The sequence below is a fragment of the Neovison vison genome, chromosome 9, assembly GCF_020171115.1.
Source record: "Neovison vison isolate M4711 chromosome 9, ASM_NN_V1, whole genome shotgun sequence".
Lineage (NCBI taxonomy): Eukaryota > Metazoa > Chordata > Mammalia > Carnivora > Mustelidae > Neogale > Neogale vison.
In genome coordinates this window covers 98269281-98286376 of record NC_058099.1, presented here as the reverse complement: position 1 = coordinate 98286376, position 17096 = coordinate 98269281, and the positions used below count along the sequence as shown (strand labels likewise).

At 47.8% G+C, this 17096-nt stretch overlaps 1 protein-coding gene across 3 annotated transcripts in view; it reads right to left on the bottom strand.

Moving 5' to 3' along the window:
• The window catches only part of FAM120A (family with sequence similarity 120A), a 98497-nt gene that overhangs the window by 64719 nt on the left and 16682 nt on the right, over window positions 1-17096 (bottom strand). For all 3 annotated transcript variants that reach the window (XM_044266058.1, XM_044266059.1, XM_044266060.1), the window contains exons 2-3: window positions 15606-15852; window positions 12571-12653 (exon numbers count right to left, since the gene is read on the bottom strand). In XM_044266058.1, coding sequence (XP_044121993.1) covers window positions 12571-12653; window positions 15606-15852 — 330 coding nt within the window. The remainder of the gene's footprint in view (window positions 1-12570; window positions 12654-15605; window positions 15853-17096) is intronic.

The window sequence follows — 17096 nt, the reverse complement described above, 5'->3', positions numbered from 1 at the left end:
TCCCCTCTGGGACCCCTCAGACCCACAACCCAGCAAGTGCCCCCCACATTTTGCCAGCCGCGATAATCCCGTTCCATGTGCCTCTCTTGACACCCTTTACCTTGTATTTTCTTCTGTACCCTGGCCCACTGCTGGAGCTGTCATGAACTCGGTGCTGTGAGCACAGGACGAACCCACTCTGCAGGGATGCGACCAGGTCCATGAAAGCCCCAGCACAGCCAGCACCAGCCGCCACAAGCAGCAACAGGCTCCCGCTCTTTAGGGCCCCATTCCCATCCATACCTAGCAATTCAAGGGCCACAACACAAGTTCACGTCTGTCTCCCCAAGGAGACAATCTCTTCCCACCCCTGAAGGTGAAATAACGAGGGTCCTGCCACAGAATCAACTTGCGGCTGCCAGGTTCCAGTATTCCACTACTTCCGTGATTCTGTTACCTTACCTTGGCTCCATTTCAAAAATCAAAGACTTGTCCACAAATTAATTTAAATGGCACAATGCAGTTACCACATGACATTTTTTTTTTAAAGATTTTATTTATTTATTTGTCAGGGATAGAGGGAGAGCGAGCGAGCGAGCACAGGCAGAGGCAGGGGGAGAAGCAGGCTCCCTGCCGAGCAAGGAGCCCGATGTGGGACTCGATCCCAGGACACTGGGATCATGACCTGAGCCGAAGGCAGCGCTTAACCAACTGAGCCATCCAGGCGTCCCACCACATGACATTTTAACTGTTAAACCCACGATGCCACAGCAGCAAAGGATGCCACTAAAATCCAAGATTCTCTCCCAGACAGTATGGAGACAACATCAAAGCCCTGTCTAAAGCTTTCTAAAATGTGTCACAAAAAAGGATAATTTGACAGGGTCTTAATGTTCACATGATGGAATAAAATGTTTCTACTGAAACAGCAACTCCCTTCCCGAAGCAATGACGCCCTGGCCGGGGAGCATCCTGTGGGCCACAAATGCAGGGAAGCGTTGGCCTCGCAGACCCGGGGCGTCCCACATGGACACAGTGGCACAGCCACGGAAGCCAGGGGAAGCTGGCTGTGCACATGGAAGTCGTTTCTTCCATGAGGTCAAAGCACTGGCACACGTTCCACTTCTGAACAGATCTGTTCCAGCTCTAATGGTATCAATTCCATTCTCAATATTGTTGTTGGCTTTTTAAGACAAAAAATTGGGTGATCTCCAAATCAATAGGTCACATTTTTATGTTATATAACTTTTTATCTCCTTTTTAAAGAACAGATATTCTCACTGAAAATTTGTCTTCACTTCAGTCCCCTCCTATTTAAGCCTCAGGCCGGGGCACTGACAACAACCAGAACACGTCCACAGTGTTTCGTGCCTGCCGCCCCCTGAACAGCACCCAGCAAGTGCATCGGTGTTGCCTTTTTTTTTTTTAAGATTTTACTTATTTTAGAGAGAGAGAGATCACGAGCAGAGGAAGGGGCAGAGGGAGAAGTAGGCTCCCTCCGAGCAGGGAGCCCGATGTAGGACTCAATCCCAGAACCCCAGGATCACGACCTGAGCCAAAGGCAGATGCTTCACCGACCAAGCCAGGTGGCCACCCAGGCCCCCCACCCAACTTTTTTATAAAGATCTTACATGTTGCATCTTTAGGAAAAGAGCATCAGGATACTGACACACAATTCAGCTGAACATATTTACATACACCAGTTCCTTAACACGAAAATTCAGCCCCCGCACACACCCAGGGAACCAGCCAGTCAAAAGCCGGATAAACCGCATTTGGACATGCGCACACACGCAAAGGGACACTGACCAGGCGGGGCTCCAAGTCTGGGGAAGGGAGCCCACAGTGAAGTTTCACCTGCCATTAAATGATCTTTCTCCTGTGCATTTTCTTCATACAGAATAAATCATCTGGGGCCACTTAAGTCTTTTTCTTCATGTTGACAGGAATCTGAAATCCTCAGATGCTCGGGAAGACGTAAATGGGGCCCCTGCAGCAGCAACTGTGTGGGGACGCACATGGGACCCACTGTCCACCACACCCCCACCTGCATGAAGAAGCTGCATGCCTGACTTCAGTGACAACATTTATAAAGCTGACACTGGAAGGGAAGACAGATGCACAGAGCCAGACCATGTCTGACTTCACAGCACATCAGTTTATGGTAAACAATACAGTTTGTGACTTGAAGTATTTTCTTTATAAAGATACTTAGGAAATAGAAATGTTAGAAATCCCAATGCTTTAAAATGAAGCAAAGTTAAAAATAAGATGCAAAGTGTAACAGATTCACATTGGTTTTGTTTGAAAACCACTGCAGTTGTATTTTAATTCTGCTGATAATTATGTCATCTTAAGTACATCAAAGTTCGCTGGTATCTTATTTTGCTTTTAAAAATCTTATAGTACACTCTTACAGATTAAATAATAATATCAACATTTTCAAAACATTTTATAGGAACTTTTTACATTGGAGATTACAGTGCTACTATTTTGGTTAGTCTGAAATAAATTTTGACTAAGTGAAAAAAGGTAAGAACGGGGCGCCTGGGTGGCTAAGTGGGTTAAGCCGCTGCCTTCGGCTGAAGTCATGATCTCAGGGTCCTGGGATCGAGTCCCACATTGGGCTCTCTGCTCAGCAGGGAGCCTGCTTCTCTCTCTCTCTGCCTGCCTCTCTGTCTACTTGTGATCTCTCTCTGTCAAATAAATAAATAAAATCTTAAAAAAAAAAAAAGATAAGAACCAAAAACCCTTACGATCTCTTCCAGCTTGTATCCAAACTTTGCAGAGATGCTATCCACCCATCATGGACGTTTCTGCGAGCGCAGGCTCCTGCACTCTTTATCCTCTTGTCTGAAGAACTGCTCAGCGCGAGGCTCTGAGCAAGCTGGAACGCACACCCCTCTCACGTCAATGACTGGGACAGCGCAACTGTCGCGGCCACGCAATCCCCCTCAGGCCGGTCGTCAGCACAACTGGCTTGAGCTCTGAGACCCACATGGCTCCCCACAGGCCTCCCCGCTAACTGAATCAACACACCACAAAACCAGGATTCTGGGGCTTGCTGCTGCTCCCACACGGCCTCCCAGCCGCTCACTGGAACACGGGTGAGCAAAACACCAGTTCCACACAACAGCTCTGCTGAAGCAGAACCTGACCCCTCCATCACCATTAGGAAAGCCACAAGATGTGACGGCAGCAAGTCTGAATTCTGGCAGTGACAGGGAAGGAAACCAGAAAGCCACTTCGCCAACACTCATTCACTCGCGCATGAACACGGGATGTCAGAGACCCGCGTTCTTGTTGAAGACAAACTGCTAACCCAGGAGGGCCCCTTGGAGGGCCAGTGTAGAAGAACATCGCTGCGTTTTACCCTCACGCCACCACCATGTGGTCCGCTCTGGACATCCCGAGGGGACAGAGGGCCCTACTGAGGTGCTCACTTGTAGGACCACCCAGGTGAGCAGCGCGCCCACTGCCCCACGGCAGACCATACTCCCACCTTCTAAGGGACACCGCACCTAGGGTGGAGAATGAGAATACAGGGCAGTACACGCACTTAGACAAGTAGGAACACCATACCCAGTGTGCAGGTGGAGCGTCCCAGTGGAGATGCCCTGGCAGATGGTGGGCTACCCCCTGCAGTCAGGGAAGGGGTCTCATGGTTCAGCTACACTGGACAGAGCTCAACACAGCGATGGCAGCTGAAGAAACCCTAAGAGCAGATGAGATGTGTCGGAAAGCCCAAGGCCGCACCAAGATGTGAATGGACCACAGGGAACACACACCCACCGTGGTGGCCCAAATTCACCGCAGGGTTAAGGCACCGGGCACGCTACTAGAGGCCACCCTCCGGAGATCTACAGAGGAACAGTGGGGCTGGGGAATGTGGGAAAGACGAAAGCACATTTACAAACTGAGTGCTACGAGAGCACAGGGGTGGCGGGCCCAGGTGTGCAGGGCCCACATGCGTCTGGTGACAATAGCTCAGCTCAAGAACACAGCACAGACCAGTCTCAGACCAGAGAAGGCAGCGGCAATGGGCCTGGCCAGGGAGAAGAGGCAGTGGGGAGGGGGCCACGGGGACAGGAGCCCCAGCGCTGGGACGAAGGGTCTGTAAGTGGGAGCAGTGTGAGACCAGGAGAGCCCACAAGACAGAGATGAATGTTCATGACACGTTCAGGAGGGATTTTACCTGCGGGCACGGGCAGCCCAGTTCGTGATGGGGAGCCTAACGTTTCAATCTGCTTACGGAAGCATTTTATATGCAGTGAAACCCGTCAACCTCAGGCACACAATCCACTGAGTTCTGAGGAAGGCACACCTTAGCAGAGCCAGCACTGCCATGGGGAACAGAGCCCAAGATGCCCCCAGTCCCCAGTGTCCCTTCCCAGCCAGCCCAGGCAGCAGCTGCACACAGCGCCCTCTCGAGTTCTACCCTCCCTGGGATCTACCCAGAGGCAGGCCCAGAGATTTCCTGTGTGTCTGAGATCTCACTGAAGAGAAGATTGTTCCCTCCCCACTCCCAGGCCTTCCCGTGTGACTCTATTCCACCCATCATCCACTGGCCGGCCAAGGGGTGGTTCTGAGGCCCCACATAAAGCCACAGGGATACTGAGGCCTAAGTGTGTGCGAACACACAGCTTCATTTGGGGTGAGTGCCGCCAAGTGGGAGAGCGGCTCACAAGGGAGTCATATGTTCAGTGTTGTGGGAAGCTGCCGGGCTGCTGTCCAGGTAGCCACTCGGCACACTCCCGTGGAAGCCACCTGGAGAGCGACAGGCTGTGCCATCTTGCCGCCTCCCCTGGCTATGGTTGGCATTCCCTAAGAATGTGAAGGGCCTCTGCGCACCTACTGAACGGTCCGGAAAATGCCTGTTCAAACTGTCCCCATCCCTTTTTTGCTGGGTCCTATCTTCTTACTGTGCCTTCCTTTATAAATTCTGGACACGGGTCTGTTACCAGAAATACACTCTGTCCCCTTCCCTCAGCCACTAGCTTTTCATTCTTTTCACTAAGAAATCTTTGACTCAATCAAGGTCGTAAAGATTTCTGATGTTTTTTTCTAGACTTGATTTTAATATTCTTTTCATTTTTGCTCATGGATATCCCATTACTATAAAAACTATCCCTTCCCCATTTTATTGGGGTTTCTAACATGAAAGCCCTCCAACTCTGTTCTTCCCTCTCCACATTCTTGTTGTTATTCTAGGTCCTTTATAGTTCCACATGAATTTTAAAGCAGTTTTCAATTACTTTAAAAAGAAAAAAGCTTGCTAGTGTTCTGATAGGGAGGTAATAAAATCTAAGTAAGTCTTTTAATCCACAAACGCAGTGCTTCTTTCCATCTAGGTCCTTCTTTGACCACCACTGTAAACTCCCCTCCTGCTCAGGTGGGCAGTTCCCAGGTGGCAGAAAAGATGGCACGGCCCCATCGAGGGGAGAGGGTTTGATAGGCAGGGGGTGGACGTGAGGCCTGGAGCAGGTGGTGCTGGCATAGCCAGCTTGAGAGGGCACCCCAGAATGGAGATACTGAGAGGAGGGGAGCAGAGAGCCCCCAGAGGCCCAGCAGCAAGTGTCCACCCTGAGAACTAGCACCGGCAGAAGGTGGTGGTGACAGAGGGTGAGGAGTAGTGAAGTTTAGAGTTTACGAGCAGAGATAGAGCTCTTCTGGGAGCACACCCAGGGCAGGCATCTGGGCGCGGGAGGCGGTGGTCCAGCTGGGCCAACCGCACACCTGACCGGAGGTGAAGGACATACAGCCAAGCTGTCCCGTAGCCCCAGTGCGCTGAGCTCACAAGGGCTCTGGAAGGTAAAGGAGAAGACTGGCAAGGTCCCCAAGGCATTCCCAAGTGACAAAAACTAACTGAGTACAGTCACTAGGAGCAGTAAGAGGTGGTATTTCGATGGCTTGACTCTTCAAAGAGTTACCAAAGAGCCAGATCAGGAAAGAAAAGCCCAGCCTGCAGAATGGGGCAGAGTATTTGCAGATCTCGTGTCTGCTAAGAGACAGAATCTGGAATACAGAACAAACACACACACACACACACACAAAAGCCCTTACAACTCAATAAAGAGACAAATCACCCAACTTAAAAATGGATGAAGAACTTGAACAGACATCTCTCCAAAGAAGCTAAGCGAATGGTCAGCGAGTACAGGAAAAGAAGCTCACAACACCATCACTCATCAGAGAAATGCAAATACAAACCACCTCACACCCACTGGGACAACTGAAAATCCAACAGACAACAAGTGCCGGCGAGGATGTGAGGAAATCAGAACGCTGCCAGGGCTCTACTGGGAGTGTGAGCAGTGCAGCCACCACAGGAAGCCTTCCGGTCGCTCCTCACGGAGAGCAGGAGCAGCAAATCTGGCCCTAGGCACCCGTCGGAGAGCAAGGAAAGTATGTCCACACAGACATGGGTGCAGATGCTCACGGCAACAACCTGAATGTCCACCAGGTGCTCGTTTCGGCAGCGCATACACTGAATGTCCACCAGCTGAGGAGTCCACCCTCAGGGCAACAGTGTCCTCCTGGCAGGAAGAGGAGGGAGCGCCAACAGCTGCTCCCCCATGGATGAACCGTGCAGAGTTACACTCAGTGAGAGAAGCCAGACACAAAAGGATATGTACGTCTACTTGTATCAAGTGTCTAGAAGAGGTACGTCCAGAGACAGATGTAGATCAGTGGTTGCCATGGGCAGGGAGGTGGAAAAGCGGGCAGTGACTGCCAACGAGCACTGGGTTTCTTTCTTTTTTTTTTTTTCTTTTAAGATTATTTATTTATTTATTTGACAGAGAGAGAGAGAGAGAGAGATCACAAGTACGCAGAGAGAGAAGGGGAAGCAGGCTCCCTGCTGAGCAGAGCCCGATATGGGGCTCGATCCCAGGACCCCAAGATCATGACCTGAGCCGAAGGCAGAGGCTTAACCCACTGAACCATTCAGGCGCCCCCGACCACTGGGTTTCTTCTGGGGTGATGAAAACATTCCAAAATTAGACAGTTGCACAACTTTGTGAAAGCTAAAAATCACTGAACTGTATACTTTGAAAACACAGATTTTATGACATATGAATTATAACTCAATAAAACTGTTACAAAAAGAAAAACAAGGTTTCTAAGCAAGTGGCACTTGTGGAGTAACTGCAGGGCAAATCCCGGCTTCATCACGATCTCTCTGGTCCCGCACTCAGCTGGTCTCAGGGAGAGGTCTCTGGTTGAGCAGCTTATAGCGCTGGCCGTGCAGAGGTCGCCTGTGGGGCACAGGGTGTGCGTATGTGTGCGCGCACACGTAGGACACAGGGTGTGTGTGCACATGCATGGGTGGCAGGGTTGTGTGTGTGTGCACACGCCCGCACTCATGGGTTCTGACACGAAGATACAAACAAGCACATACCTTCCAAGTTCGATTTTGCGTTTTCCCTGTAAGGATTCCACACAGACAGAAATTGAGCAAAGAAGAGAACTTCTGGCCACGGCAGGTTCTGATGACCTGCAAGCGGGGTGCTCAGCATGGTGACTGTGCACGCAACTTCCGCATGGACAGCTGCACACATGCTGCTCCCATGCAGATGACCATGATGTGAGCAGGATACACCTGTAAATCCTGGAAGACCTAGTACCAGCCTGCCAAGAGGGGCCACCCCCTGGAACAGGGCTGCATGTAGCTCCCCTCTCCGTGCCACACGATGGGTGAGGCTTTCAAACTTCAGGCGCCTGATGTGATTTTTCTCCAGAGCCAATGAGTGCTTCTCGGAACCCTAGCATGACTTCTTCATAAGTTAAGTTTCTGTGAAGGTGCAAACAGGAACTCCTTTTCTGAAAGGCCCACCACGCCCAAACCGCCCTCCTCTGCAATGCCTCTCCAGGTGGAATTCAGAGTAAACAAGCCCAACCGTCTACTTATGTAGAATTTATACCCAACCTACTTTAAAAATGATTTCAAAAAGAACCTGATTGCCAACCTTGTTGCAGTAAGGTTGCACAGTATGTTAGCTGCACCGTAAAACCTCACCAGGCCTGAAACGGCCCTGCTCCACACCCGGCGTGAAACCACACAGGGCCGGGCACCGCACCGAGAGGGCCCAGGCTGGCCAGACACCTGGCCTCCCAGGGCTTCAGCAAGGAAGCCAGGATGGGGAGAACTGCGGAGCCACACTTCATCCCGAGGGGCCTGCCACAAACCCCGCTGTGCCCCAGCCTCGGGAGCGCTGCAGTCGTGTGCACTGCATGGTGAGACGCAGACAACCCCTCTGTCCACCCCATGATCCGGGGGACCTTTCCCGGCCACTCTTCCAGAACCAGACTCCCACCTCCCTGCGGCTGACTGCTTCACCCTCTCCTTACAGACTCCTGTACAAAGGATTACTTGGTGACTTTTGGTGGCAGACAGTGACACATAAAAAACATGAAGTTAGAGATAACTTTGAGGAAAATTCTAAGTACATTTTAAAACTGAGTGTTCCTGGTGTGACCTGACACATCCATCATCATGGTGTCCAGCCACCTCAAAGACAGGTAGGTGGGGTTACAAACACAAGGAAATATGAATCAGAAAGGGAGGTGTGCACAGGCTAACTGGAGGGAGCTCTGAGAAGAGGCAGAAGCCAAGGAGCTCTGGGGGTGTGCCAACCAGAGGGAGCCACCCAGGGAGTGGGGGTCGGGGAACACTGGCACTCTGTCTGCTCACAAGAGGAGCACGGCACAGAGCGCAGAACAGAGACCCACTAGTCATGTGGGAGACCAATGCGTGCAGGAGTCTGGGGACAGGAAAGGCCAGCAAAGACTTGCAATGGGGCACACCCAAGCAAGAGGTGGACAAGGGACTCTGTGGCAGGAGACGCTTGATGGTCACAACACCTAATGGGGATAAAAACTCCAAATGCATGAAACTAAACACAAAAACCATTAAAATGAATACAAAGACCTATAACTAATGGTCCAACTTGAAAACATTTTTTAAAATTAAAACTCAGGGTGCCTGGGTGGCTTAGTGGGTTAAAGCCTCTGCCTTCAGCTCCGGTCATGATCTCAGGGTCCTGGGATCAAGCCCTGCATCAGGCTCTCTGCTCAGCAGAAAGCCTGCTTCCCTTCCTCTCTCTCTGCCAATTTGTGATCTCTGTCTGTCAAATAAATAAATAAATAAATCTTTACAAACAAACAAACAAAAAAAAACCTAAATGCATGCTTACCCAAAATAAAAATTCTACCACTTACTAGGACTCAAAATCATACAGCAGTAAAAATCCAAAAAAAGGGAACGCATTCAGCATGTGCTTATGGCCAGGAGGTATCCCACCATGGCTGACCACCCCATGTCCCGAAGGCCCTGCACCTAGTACTAGAATCTTCTGTCATATAACGTGCTGTCCTGAACAATATGAAGTATTTTTACTTCCAAATCAAACCTAAGACATCTGATGACACCTTACTGGCACCTCTTTGCATGGAAACTGAAGAACTAAAAAGCTCAACACCTCCCTGGCTCCCTCACCTTCTCTTTTCTGCCTCCCTTGTGAGATTCTAGGTTCTAAGTGTGTCCAGCACTGCCCTCCCACCCCAGTGGGCACAACCCTGATGAACAGCGTGGCACATGGAGTCTGTTCCCCTCCCAGTCCGCTGTCTGCAGGTATCACCCCTCGATACAGCGACCTACACTGCTCTGCACCCACAGGTCCAGCCCAGATGCACTCTCCTAGCACACGCAGAGCTGTGGGCAAGGAGGTCGCCTCGGAGGTGAAGACGATGGTACTCCACAGCAAAGGGTACTCTGCACTCATCAGGTTAGGAGTTCACAGAATACCCACCTTCTGGAAACAGCAATCCACTGGGAATGACTTTGGAAAAACGCAACACAGTAGGATAAGAAAAGGCCAGGAATATCTGCACTTGGGAACATGAATCAGATGCATAAAAGCTGTGTATACTATAGACTGTCAAAAATCATAAGAAAGTGTCAAACACAAACAATAACTAATCAAATTTTTAAAACATGTGGTTACTTTTATGAGCGGGGTAAAGCAAACAGGATTAAGAACAATGCAAGGCGGACACCTGGATGGCTCAGTGGGTTAAAAAAAAAAAAAGAACGGTGCAAAACAGCAGGGATATTCATGAGAAAGGACCCCATCACATCCAACTTCCCCACATCTGCCACGATACAGAAATGTCGCTGCACACAGGACATGTGCACAAAAGGCCAAAACATAAACACTGTGCCACATCTGAACTCAAAGCCAGATGTGCCTGCTTTTTAGAACGTGACTTTGAAACACCTAGAACTTACAAAGTCATTGAAAAATTATTGCAGATTGCTTCTCCATCATACCACAAAAACCCCCAGCTGATATTTACAATGCACATGATGATAATACGAAAAACCTGATCAGATCCTGACTTAAAAAACAAAAACAAACAAAAAAAAACCCACGTACAGCATAAATGACTTGCAGGAACAAGTGAAAAATGTGAATATGAACTTGGCCTTACAGAACATTAGGAACTACAGCTGACGTAGTTGCTATGCTAATAGTAGGATCAGTAAGAAAGAAATCAGCCTTATTGTTAGGGAATCGGGATATAAACTGAAGTTTTCACAGGTGAAGTGTTAGAATATCTGCAATTTACTTCCAAATAATGGAGTTAAAAAATAAAGATGGGGTGCCTAGGTGGCTCTATCATTAAGCACCTGCCTTTGGCTCAGGTCATGATCCCAGGGTCCTGGGACTGAACCCCACATTGGGCTCCCCGCTCAGTAGGGAGGCTGCTTATCCCTCTCTATCTTTCTGCCGCTCCCCGTTTGTGCTCTCTGTCAAATACATAAAAATCTTTAAAAAAAAAAAAAAGTAGATGTAAATATATCTTATGGCAAAATGATAACAGTAGAATCAAGCAGATACATGGATGGACACTGTCTATTTCAACTTTTCACGTACTTAATATTTTTCTTAAAACCAAGTCAGGGGGCACCTGGGTGGCACAATCTATAAGCATCTACCTTTGGCTGGGGTCATGATCCCAGGGTCCTAGGATCGAGCCCTGCACTGGGCTCGCTGATCAGCGGGGAACTCGCTTCTCCCTCTCCCACTGCCCATCTTATGTCTCGTCTCTCACTGTGTCTCTGTCAAATAAATAAAATCTTAAAAAATAAATAAATAAACAAACCAACAAAGTTAGGAAATACACATGCTAATGACATTAGTGACCTGCCAGATTGAGCTGGCTCCCACTAAGCCCACAAACAGTGCGGCTGTCTAACGTCTGACACTGACCAAGGCTAGCTCGGCTGAAGTGCACGTGTGGTCTGGGGTCCCGGGAGCCTCTCCGCTGCTATCCAAAACTGCCTGAACCTTCTAAGAAGCCAGCTTTCCCTTTGTCTCCACCTACAGAAGCTCACTGCCAGGCAACCCTGATGAGCACAACACCTCATCCAAGTGCACCTGCCTCCAGGCTGCACGTCCGCGGGGGGGACCACAGGCCCATAAACTGCAGCACTTCATCTGCGAGGACACAGGAATGACACCAAGGCCAACAGCAGGAAAAAGGCTTCTCTCCTTCAAGGATGAAAAACGTGAAGAAAACAACTAGTTCCTAATGAGAGGAGAAGCTGAAAACCCCAGGCCCAAGAACTGTTAGAACAACCAGGAAAGCTTCCCACCGGCCAGCACGCTGGGAGGGAGGGGTGGCAAGGAACCGGAGGAAAGAAGCAGGAAAGAGATGTGCTTAAATGATCCGGTTTCCCCAAAGTTCACTCCAAGTTACACACAAAATCCACTCTGAAACTAACCATCACGGAAGATGGTTTACAGCAGGAAAGTCAATCTGACAGGAGACAGAATTTCACAGAAATGCCTCTGGGAACCATTTGGAGCAGCCCCTTCACTACAGGAACTGAGGCCCAGGTTGCCCAACCGGCTTCCCACCTGCCCCCAACGAGGATGACTGTGATCACAGCAAAGGGGACTCGAAGTCCCAGAAGGCTGCTGGCCAGTACACACCAGGCGTCCCCATGGCCCTCCCACTTTAGAAAACCGTGCATGTTTCTGATGCTCCTCACTTTCACAACAGGAAGGCAAGAAAGATAAAAAATATCAAGTGTTAATAAACTGGTACAAAGGGAACATTTCTCTAATGAACTTGGTTGGGTCCCCTCCATCACCCAAACACTGAAACCTTAATTATTAATTAGACTTCAATAATTTTAGAAAATTATAGGACATTATGAAATTTATCCAAGTATGCTAAGTCATGATCCAAGCAACAGCTGACTATATTACCTCTTGAAAATACATTTGTAAAACGACATAAAAAATCAGATTTCCACCTACCTAGGTACACAGCCTGAATTCCTCTAAGGAAACTTTAAAGGGCGTTCATATATCTCCCTAAAGCAGTAAGTGTTGGTAACAAGATAAGGCAGGTCTGTGGGTTTTTCAAGGCAGTGCTGATCCTGAAGTCAGGGGAAGCATGGTACCCCTAACTCTGTGGCCTATTTCCTTCTACAACAATGGAACATCATTCACATTATTAAAGAAACAGCAAACTCAACAGCTGATGGTCACCAGTGTTGGAGATGAAATGAACTTGTACCTTCAGTGAGGCTAGTGGATGCTCTGGACCAAGTAAGCTCCAGTGGAAGGAAGCCAGGTCTTCGTCAGGCAGAATGTGATTCCCTGCAACACAGACACGGCATGGTGAGAAACATCGCCTCGGTGACACGGGCATGCTGACAACACTGCACGTCATCATCCGCGGGCTCCAGAGGGGCTTCGTTTGAGACTCTCTGTAACTCAGGACCGCCTCCTTTCACACACCACATAGAACTTCCACACAAAAACTGAAAATACCTCTTCATCTTTTCATATAAAGCCACACAGAGCAGGCAGACCTCTTGCTGCTGCCTCAGTACGACGCGCATTTCCTGGACAGTTCCCACAGCATTCCAACTGAACCATCTGCATGAGACAAGTGACATCACTGGGCAGTGTTAAGGTCGGTCTGACAATGCTGGGGTATCGGGACACAAGCTTCAAACTGCACCCTGTCAACTAAGTTCCACAGCAGAGGCAGACCAGACCGTGCACTTCCAGATCTCTCTAAGCAAGGTTATGTGACTTGTGACATGGGTCACACCTTTCCCGTCACTTCCACCATCACCCACAGACGACAAAGCACAGGCCACACCAGTACCAGGAATGCCACTTGGCTGGACGCCGTCACCAGGGCTGCGTCAACAGTAAGCACTCGGCTGAGAAACTGTGTTTTGGGGAACACTCTCCCTTCATTGCAGCACTTGGATACCAACATACCAACATCTTCAATGTGTCAGTTCTCTTGATGCAAATTAAAAGTGTCAACTTCCTGAATAATTCTCTGATTTTTATATCATGATTTAGTCCCCTCCACACTGAGAAGGCAGGTTCATTAATTAGCTACTAAGAGAAAGCAAAACAAGGTGAGTTCAGGGCACCTGGGTGGCTCAGTTGGTTAAGCGTTTGCCTTCGGTTTGGGTCATGATCTCAGGGTCCTGGGATCGAGCCCCATGTCGGGCTCCCGGCTCAGCAGACAGTCTGCTCCTCCCTCTCCCCTCTGTCCCTCTCCCCTGCTTATAGATGCGCTCTCTCTTAAATAAATAAAATCTTAAAAACAAACAAACAAACAAAAAAAACGGTGAGTTCTTAGTAACTAATTGATTAATCTTAATATTCTAAACATGCAAGTACTCAACACGTGAACACTGAATTGTCTTAACGTCTGGAGGAGCAAAGTTATGTCCTCGTGGTCTTACTGAGCTTTGCGCTGCCTTCCTGAGGTCACAGACTGCACAGAACTTTACTGTGAGGTATGATGCATCTTAGACTTTTTTTTAAGCTTCTATCTGAAAAAATATGAAGCCAATTCCAACATGAGTAATAGTCTGTTAAAATTTGGGTCACATACTTAATTGAATATTCTACCCAACCTCTCTAAAACAAATTAACTCATATAGCTACAGTCCCATTACAAAAAGGAAAAGGAAAAGAAAAATAATCTTTCTCATTTGAGGGCACTGAAACTTTTACACTAAATCTAAAATAAAAATGTCCATCCAATTAAGACTTCTTAAAGAAGTTCTAAGTCCTAAATTCGTTACTATTGTTTTTCACACATTTTAAGACTTCACGGGGTAATTTAGCTACAAGAGTACAGAGTTTACACTATCTCTTAAGAAACAGATTCAATATTTCTTAAATACAGTAACCAAATATCCTCCATATCTCAGATTAGCTGGGGAATCCCAATATTCTGAAAGCATATAATTTTCCAGTTCATTTAAGGTCAATTATTATGCCAAAGCCATTTTGGGCAGTGTTTAAGTAAATAGCAAACTTTTCACAATATCCCCATTTACATAATCACTTCAGAGAAAGTACATTTTTTAATATTTGAAAATATGAAAGTATATTTACAAAATTGGTTTTAATTCTCCAAATCCCAAATCATAAGAATTCCCTGAGAAAATGGGACAGAAAACAGCCACATGCTGAATAACACAGAGTTGAGATGTGATTCAAACAAGGATAATTCGCAAAATGAGAACTGTCGGCCTACTGGTGGTGACGTGGTGTGAAATGCTATCACCAAATACAACACAGAAAAATTGTGACTCCCTCAGTGTAATTTCTGTGTAAAACTTTTTGGAATGCTTATAAAATCTGATAAGTAGAAACTTCTAAACACAGCCCACAATAGGACTGCCATCCTACACACTCGAGAGAAGACAAATGGAGAACACGGTAAGATCTCACTCACTATCTGCAGACCACGGAGCATTCAAACGGCCTGCGTGTCCCCAGCAGCTTCCCACCTGTCACTGCGGAAACTAGGCTGTGATCCCAGGAGGGCTCGGCTTGGAGAATGCCCATTCACGCTGTGGGCACAGTTCTTACAAAAGCAGCCACTGGAGCTGGGCGTCTCAGCGGCTTTAAATGTGCACGCTGTAAGCAGAACACCAGGAATGGACAGAAAAGAAAGAAAAAACTGCAAAATGTCTATTAAAGTGATAGATGAATATATAACTATTGGGAAGCCATTTTTACATGAAATGAATTAAAATATAAAACTTCCATCAAAACAAGATTTCATCTTTTCTAGGAATCCAGGATGAGGAATTCCTCCAAGGGAGTTTCTAAAGACATTTAAAATTCAGGTACTGGTGGTGAGCTCTGTTTGTTGTTTTTCTTTCCAAGCAGTGAGTGTCCCCAACATGCAAAAACCTATGACAGAGCCAAGTTCACAGCACATTTTCTTCTCTAACAAACATGATTTATGACAAAGGATTAACTGTCTAATTTTCATAGTAAGGATGTGATTAACATTTCTGATTTTAAAATATAATTTCCCCCACAGTATTAGTGAATTTATTCACAAAATTAGTTTTCCACCCCGGATGAAACAATACATAAACGAGTACTTACAAATAAAAGAAGCACATTATCAGCCACACCAAAAAAGAATACTGGGTAAGGAACACCACCGAGGAGGGGCACACTCCACAACACTCCAACACTGACATTTAAAAAATACCAGTGTGTTCCCAGCGTGGAACCCTATCAAATGAAGCAGTTTTCACACTGCCCACCTACCTAACAGAGCAGCAAAGATAGGGAAGCGGTTTGGGTTCAGGTCCAGCTGCTTGGCGACCTCATGCATCAGATACTGGCTCGTGGTGAGACTTTTCCCGTTCCGGCTCAATTTGAGGGCGTGGGCACTGAAGTAGTAAGGGATGTTGCACAGCGCGTAGTCGGAGTCGTAGGCAACCAAGCCATGGAAGCCGTTCTCTCTGCAGAAACCGATCACCTCCTGATGATGGTCCTCAATGCTCTGCGCCACCTGTGCAAGGGAGAGGAGCATGTGGTCAGAGCCATGGCGCCCATGCAGACGCCTCTGTGAGGACCCTGCAAATCCCAGATAAAGAAACACCCAAAAGAGCCAAAGAATCAAAGAACCATAAAATGGGTATGGCACACTGCTCACGTGAGCAAGCTCAGTGGGAGCCATCTCCAGGGCAGTGACTACAATCCCATCCAGACTACAAATTAACTGCCCGCTCCTTGTCAAACTCAAAGATCGCCCTGCCTAAAAATACACAGTGTCAGCTGATCCCCGAAACAGTGTTCTGAGGGAAAAGAAGGAGAGGAAACGGGGACAGAAGAGGAAAAGAAACAAGTGTCAAAGCAGGAGACAGAAGCCAGCCACGCTGGTAAAATCAGATAATTTCTTCCAAGTAGAAATATGTCAAATAGGTAAAATAATCAAAAGGATTTTTTTTTTTACACAAAGGCCAAGCGTTACCCTTCATCCACAGATCTCCTAAGCACTTAGCCTATGGGGAAAGTAGTAAGGGTGAACGTTTACCCCAAACATCACTGTCACATAGTTATCCTGGGCAAAGGACCAGCCATGGTGGTGCAGCCCCAGGCTTAGGACCACCACAGGGACAGGCCCAAACTCAGCGCCTGCTTAGTGATGAAGACGGCAAGCCGCGGCTTTCTTCCTTATCCCAGCTCTCCCAGCATGAGTGGACCGCTGCACCTACCCCGGGGACCCAGGGACCTCAGGGACTGTAGCAACCTGAGGGCAGGGAGTGGGCAATACCCACAGAGAGGTAAAAGGCTCTGGGAATCTACTTCCAAAAACACACCAAGAGGCATGTGAAAAACACTTTCCGGGGTGCCTGGGTGGCTCAGTGGGTTAAACCGCTGACTTCGGCTCAGGTCATGATCTCAGGGTCCTGGGATCGAGTCCCGCATCGGGCTCTCTGCTCAGCAGGGAGCCTGCTTCCTCCTCTCTCTCTCTCTCTCTGCCTGTCTCTCTGCCTACTTGTGATTTCTCTCTGTCAAATAAATAAATAAATAATCTTTTTAAAAAAAAAAACAAAAAACCACTTTCCTAAAATATATAAAGTCAGAGACAATCAATTCTTCTGCTGTTTCCCAAACTCATTCAACCAACTGAAATCTGGCAGATGTTCTGTTACTACAATAGGTAAGGTATTTGAGAAAACAGAATTTTAAAACTAAGTCAGGTGACTCAGCTAACGGTGAAAAGTTAACTCCCCAAAGAGCCCTGAGGTT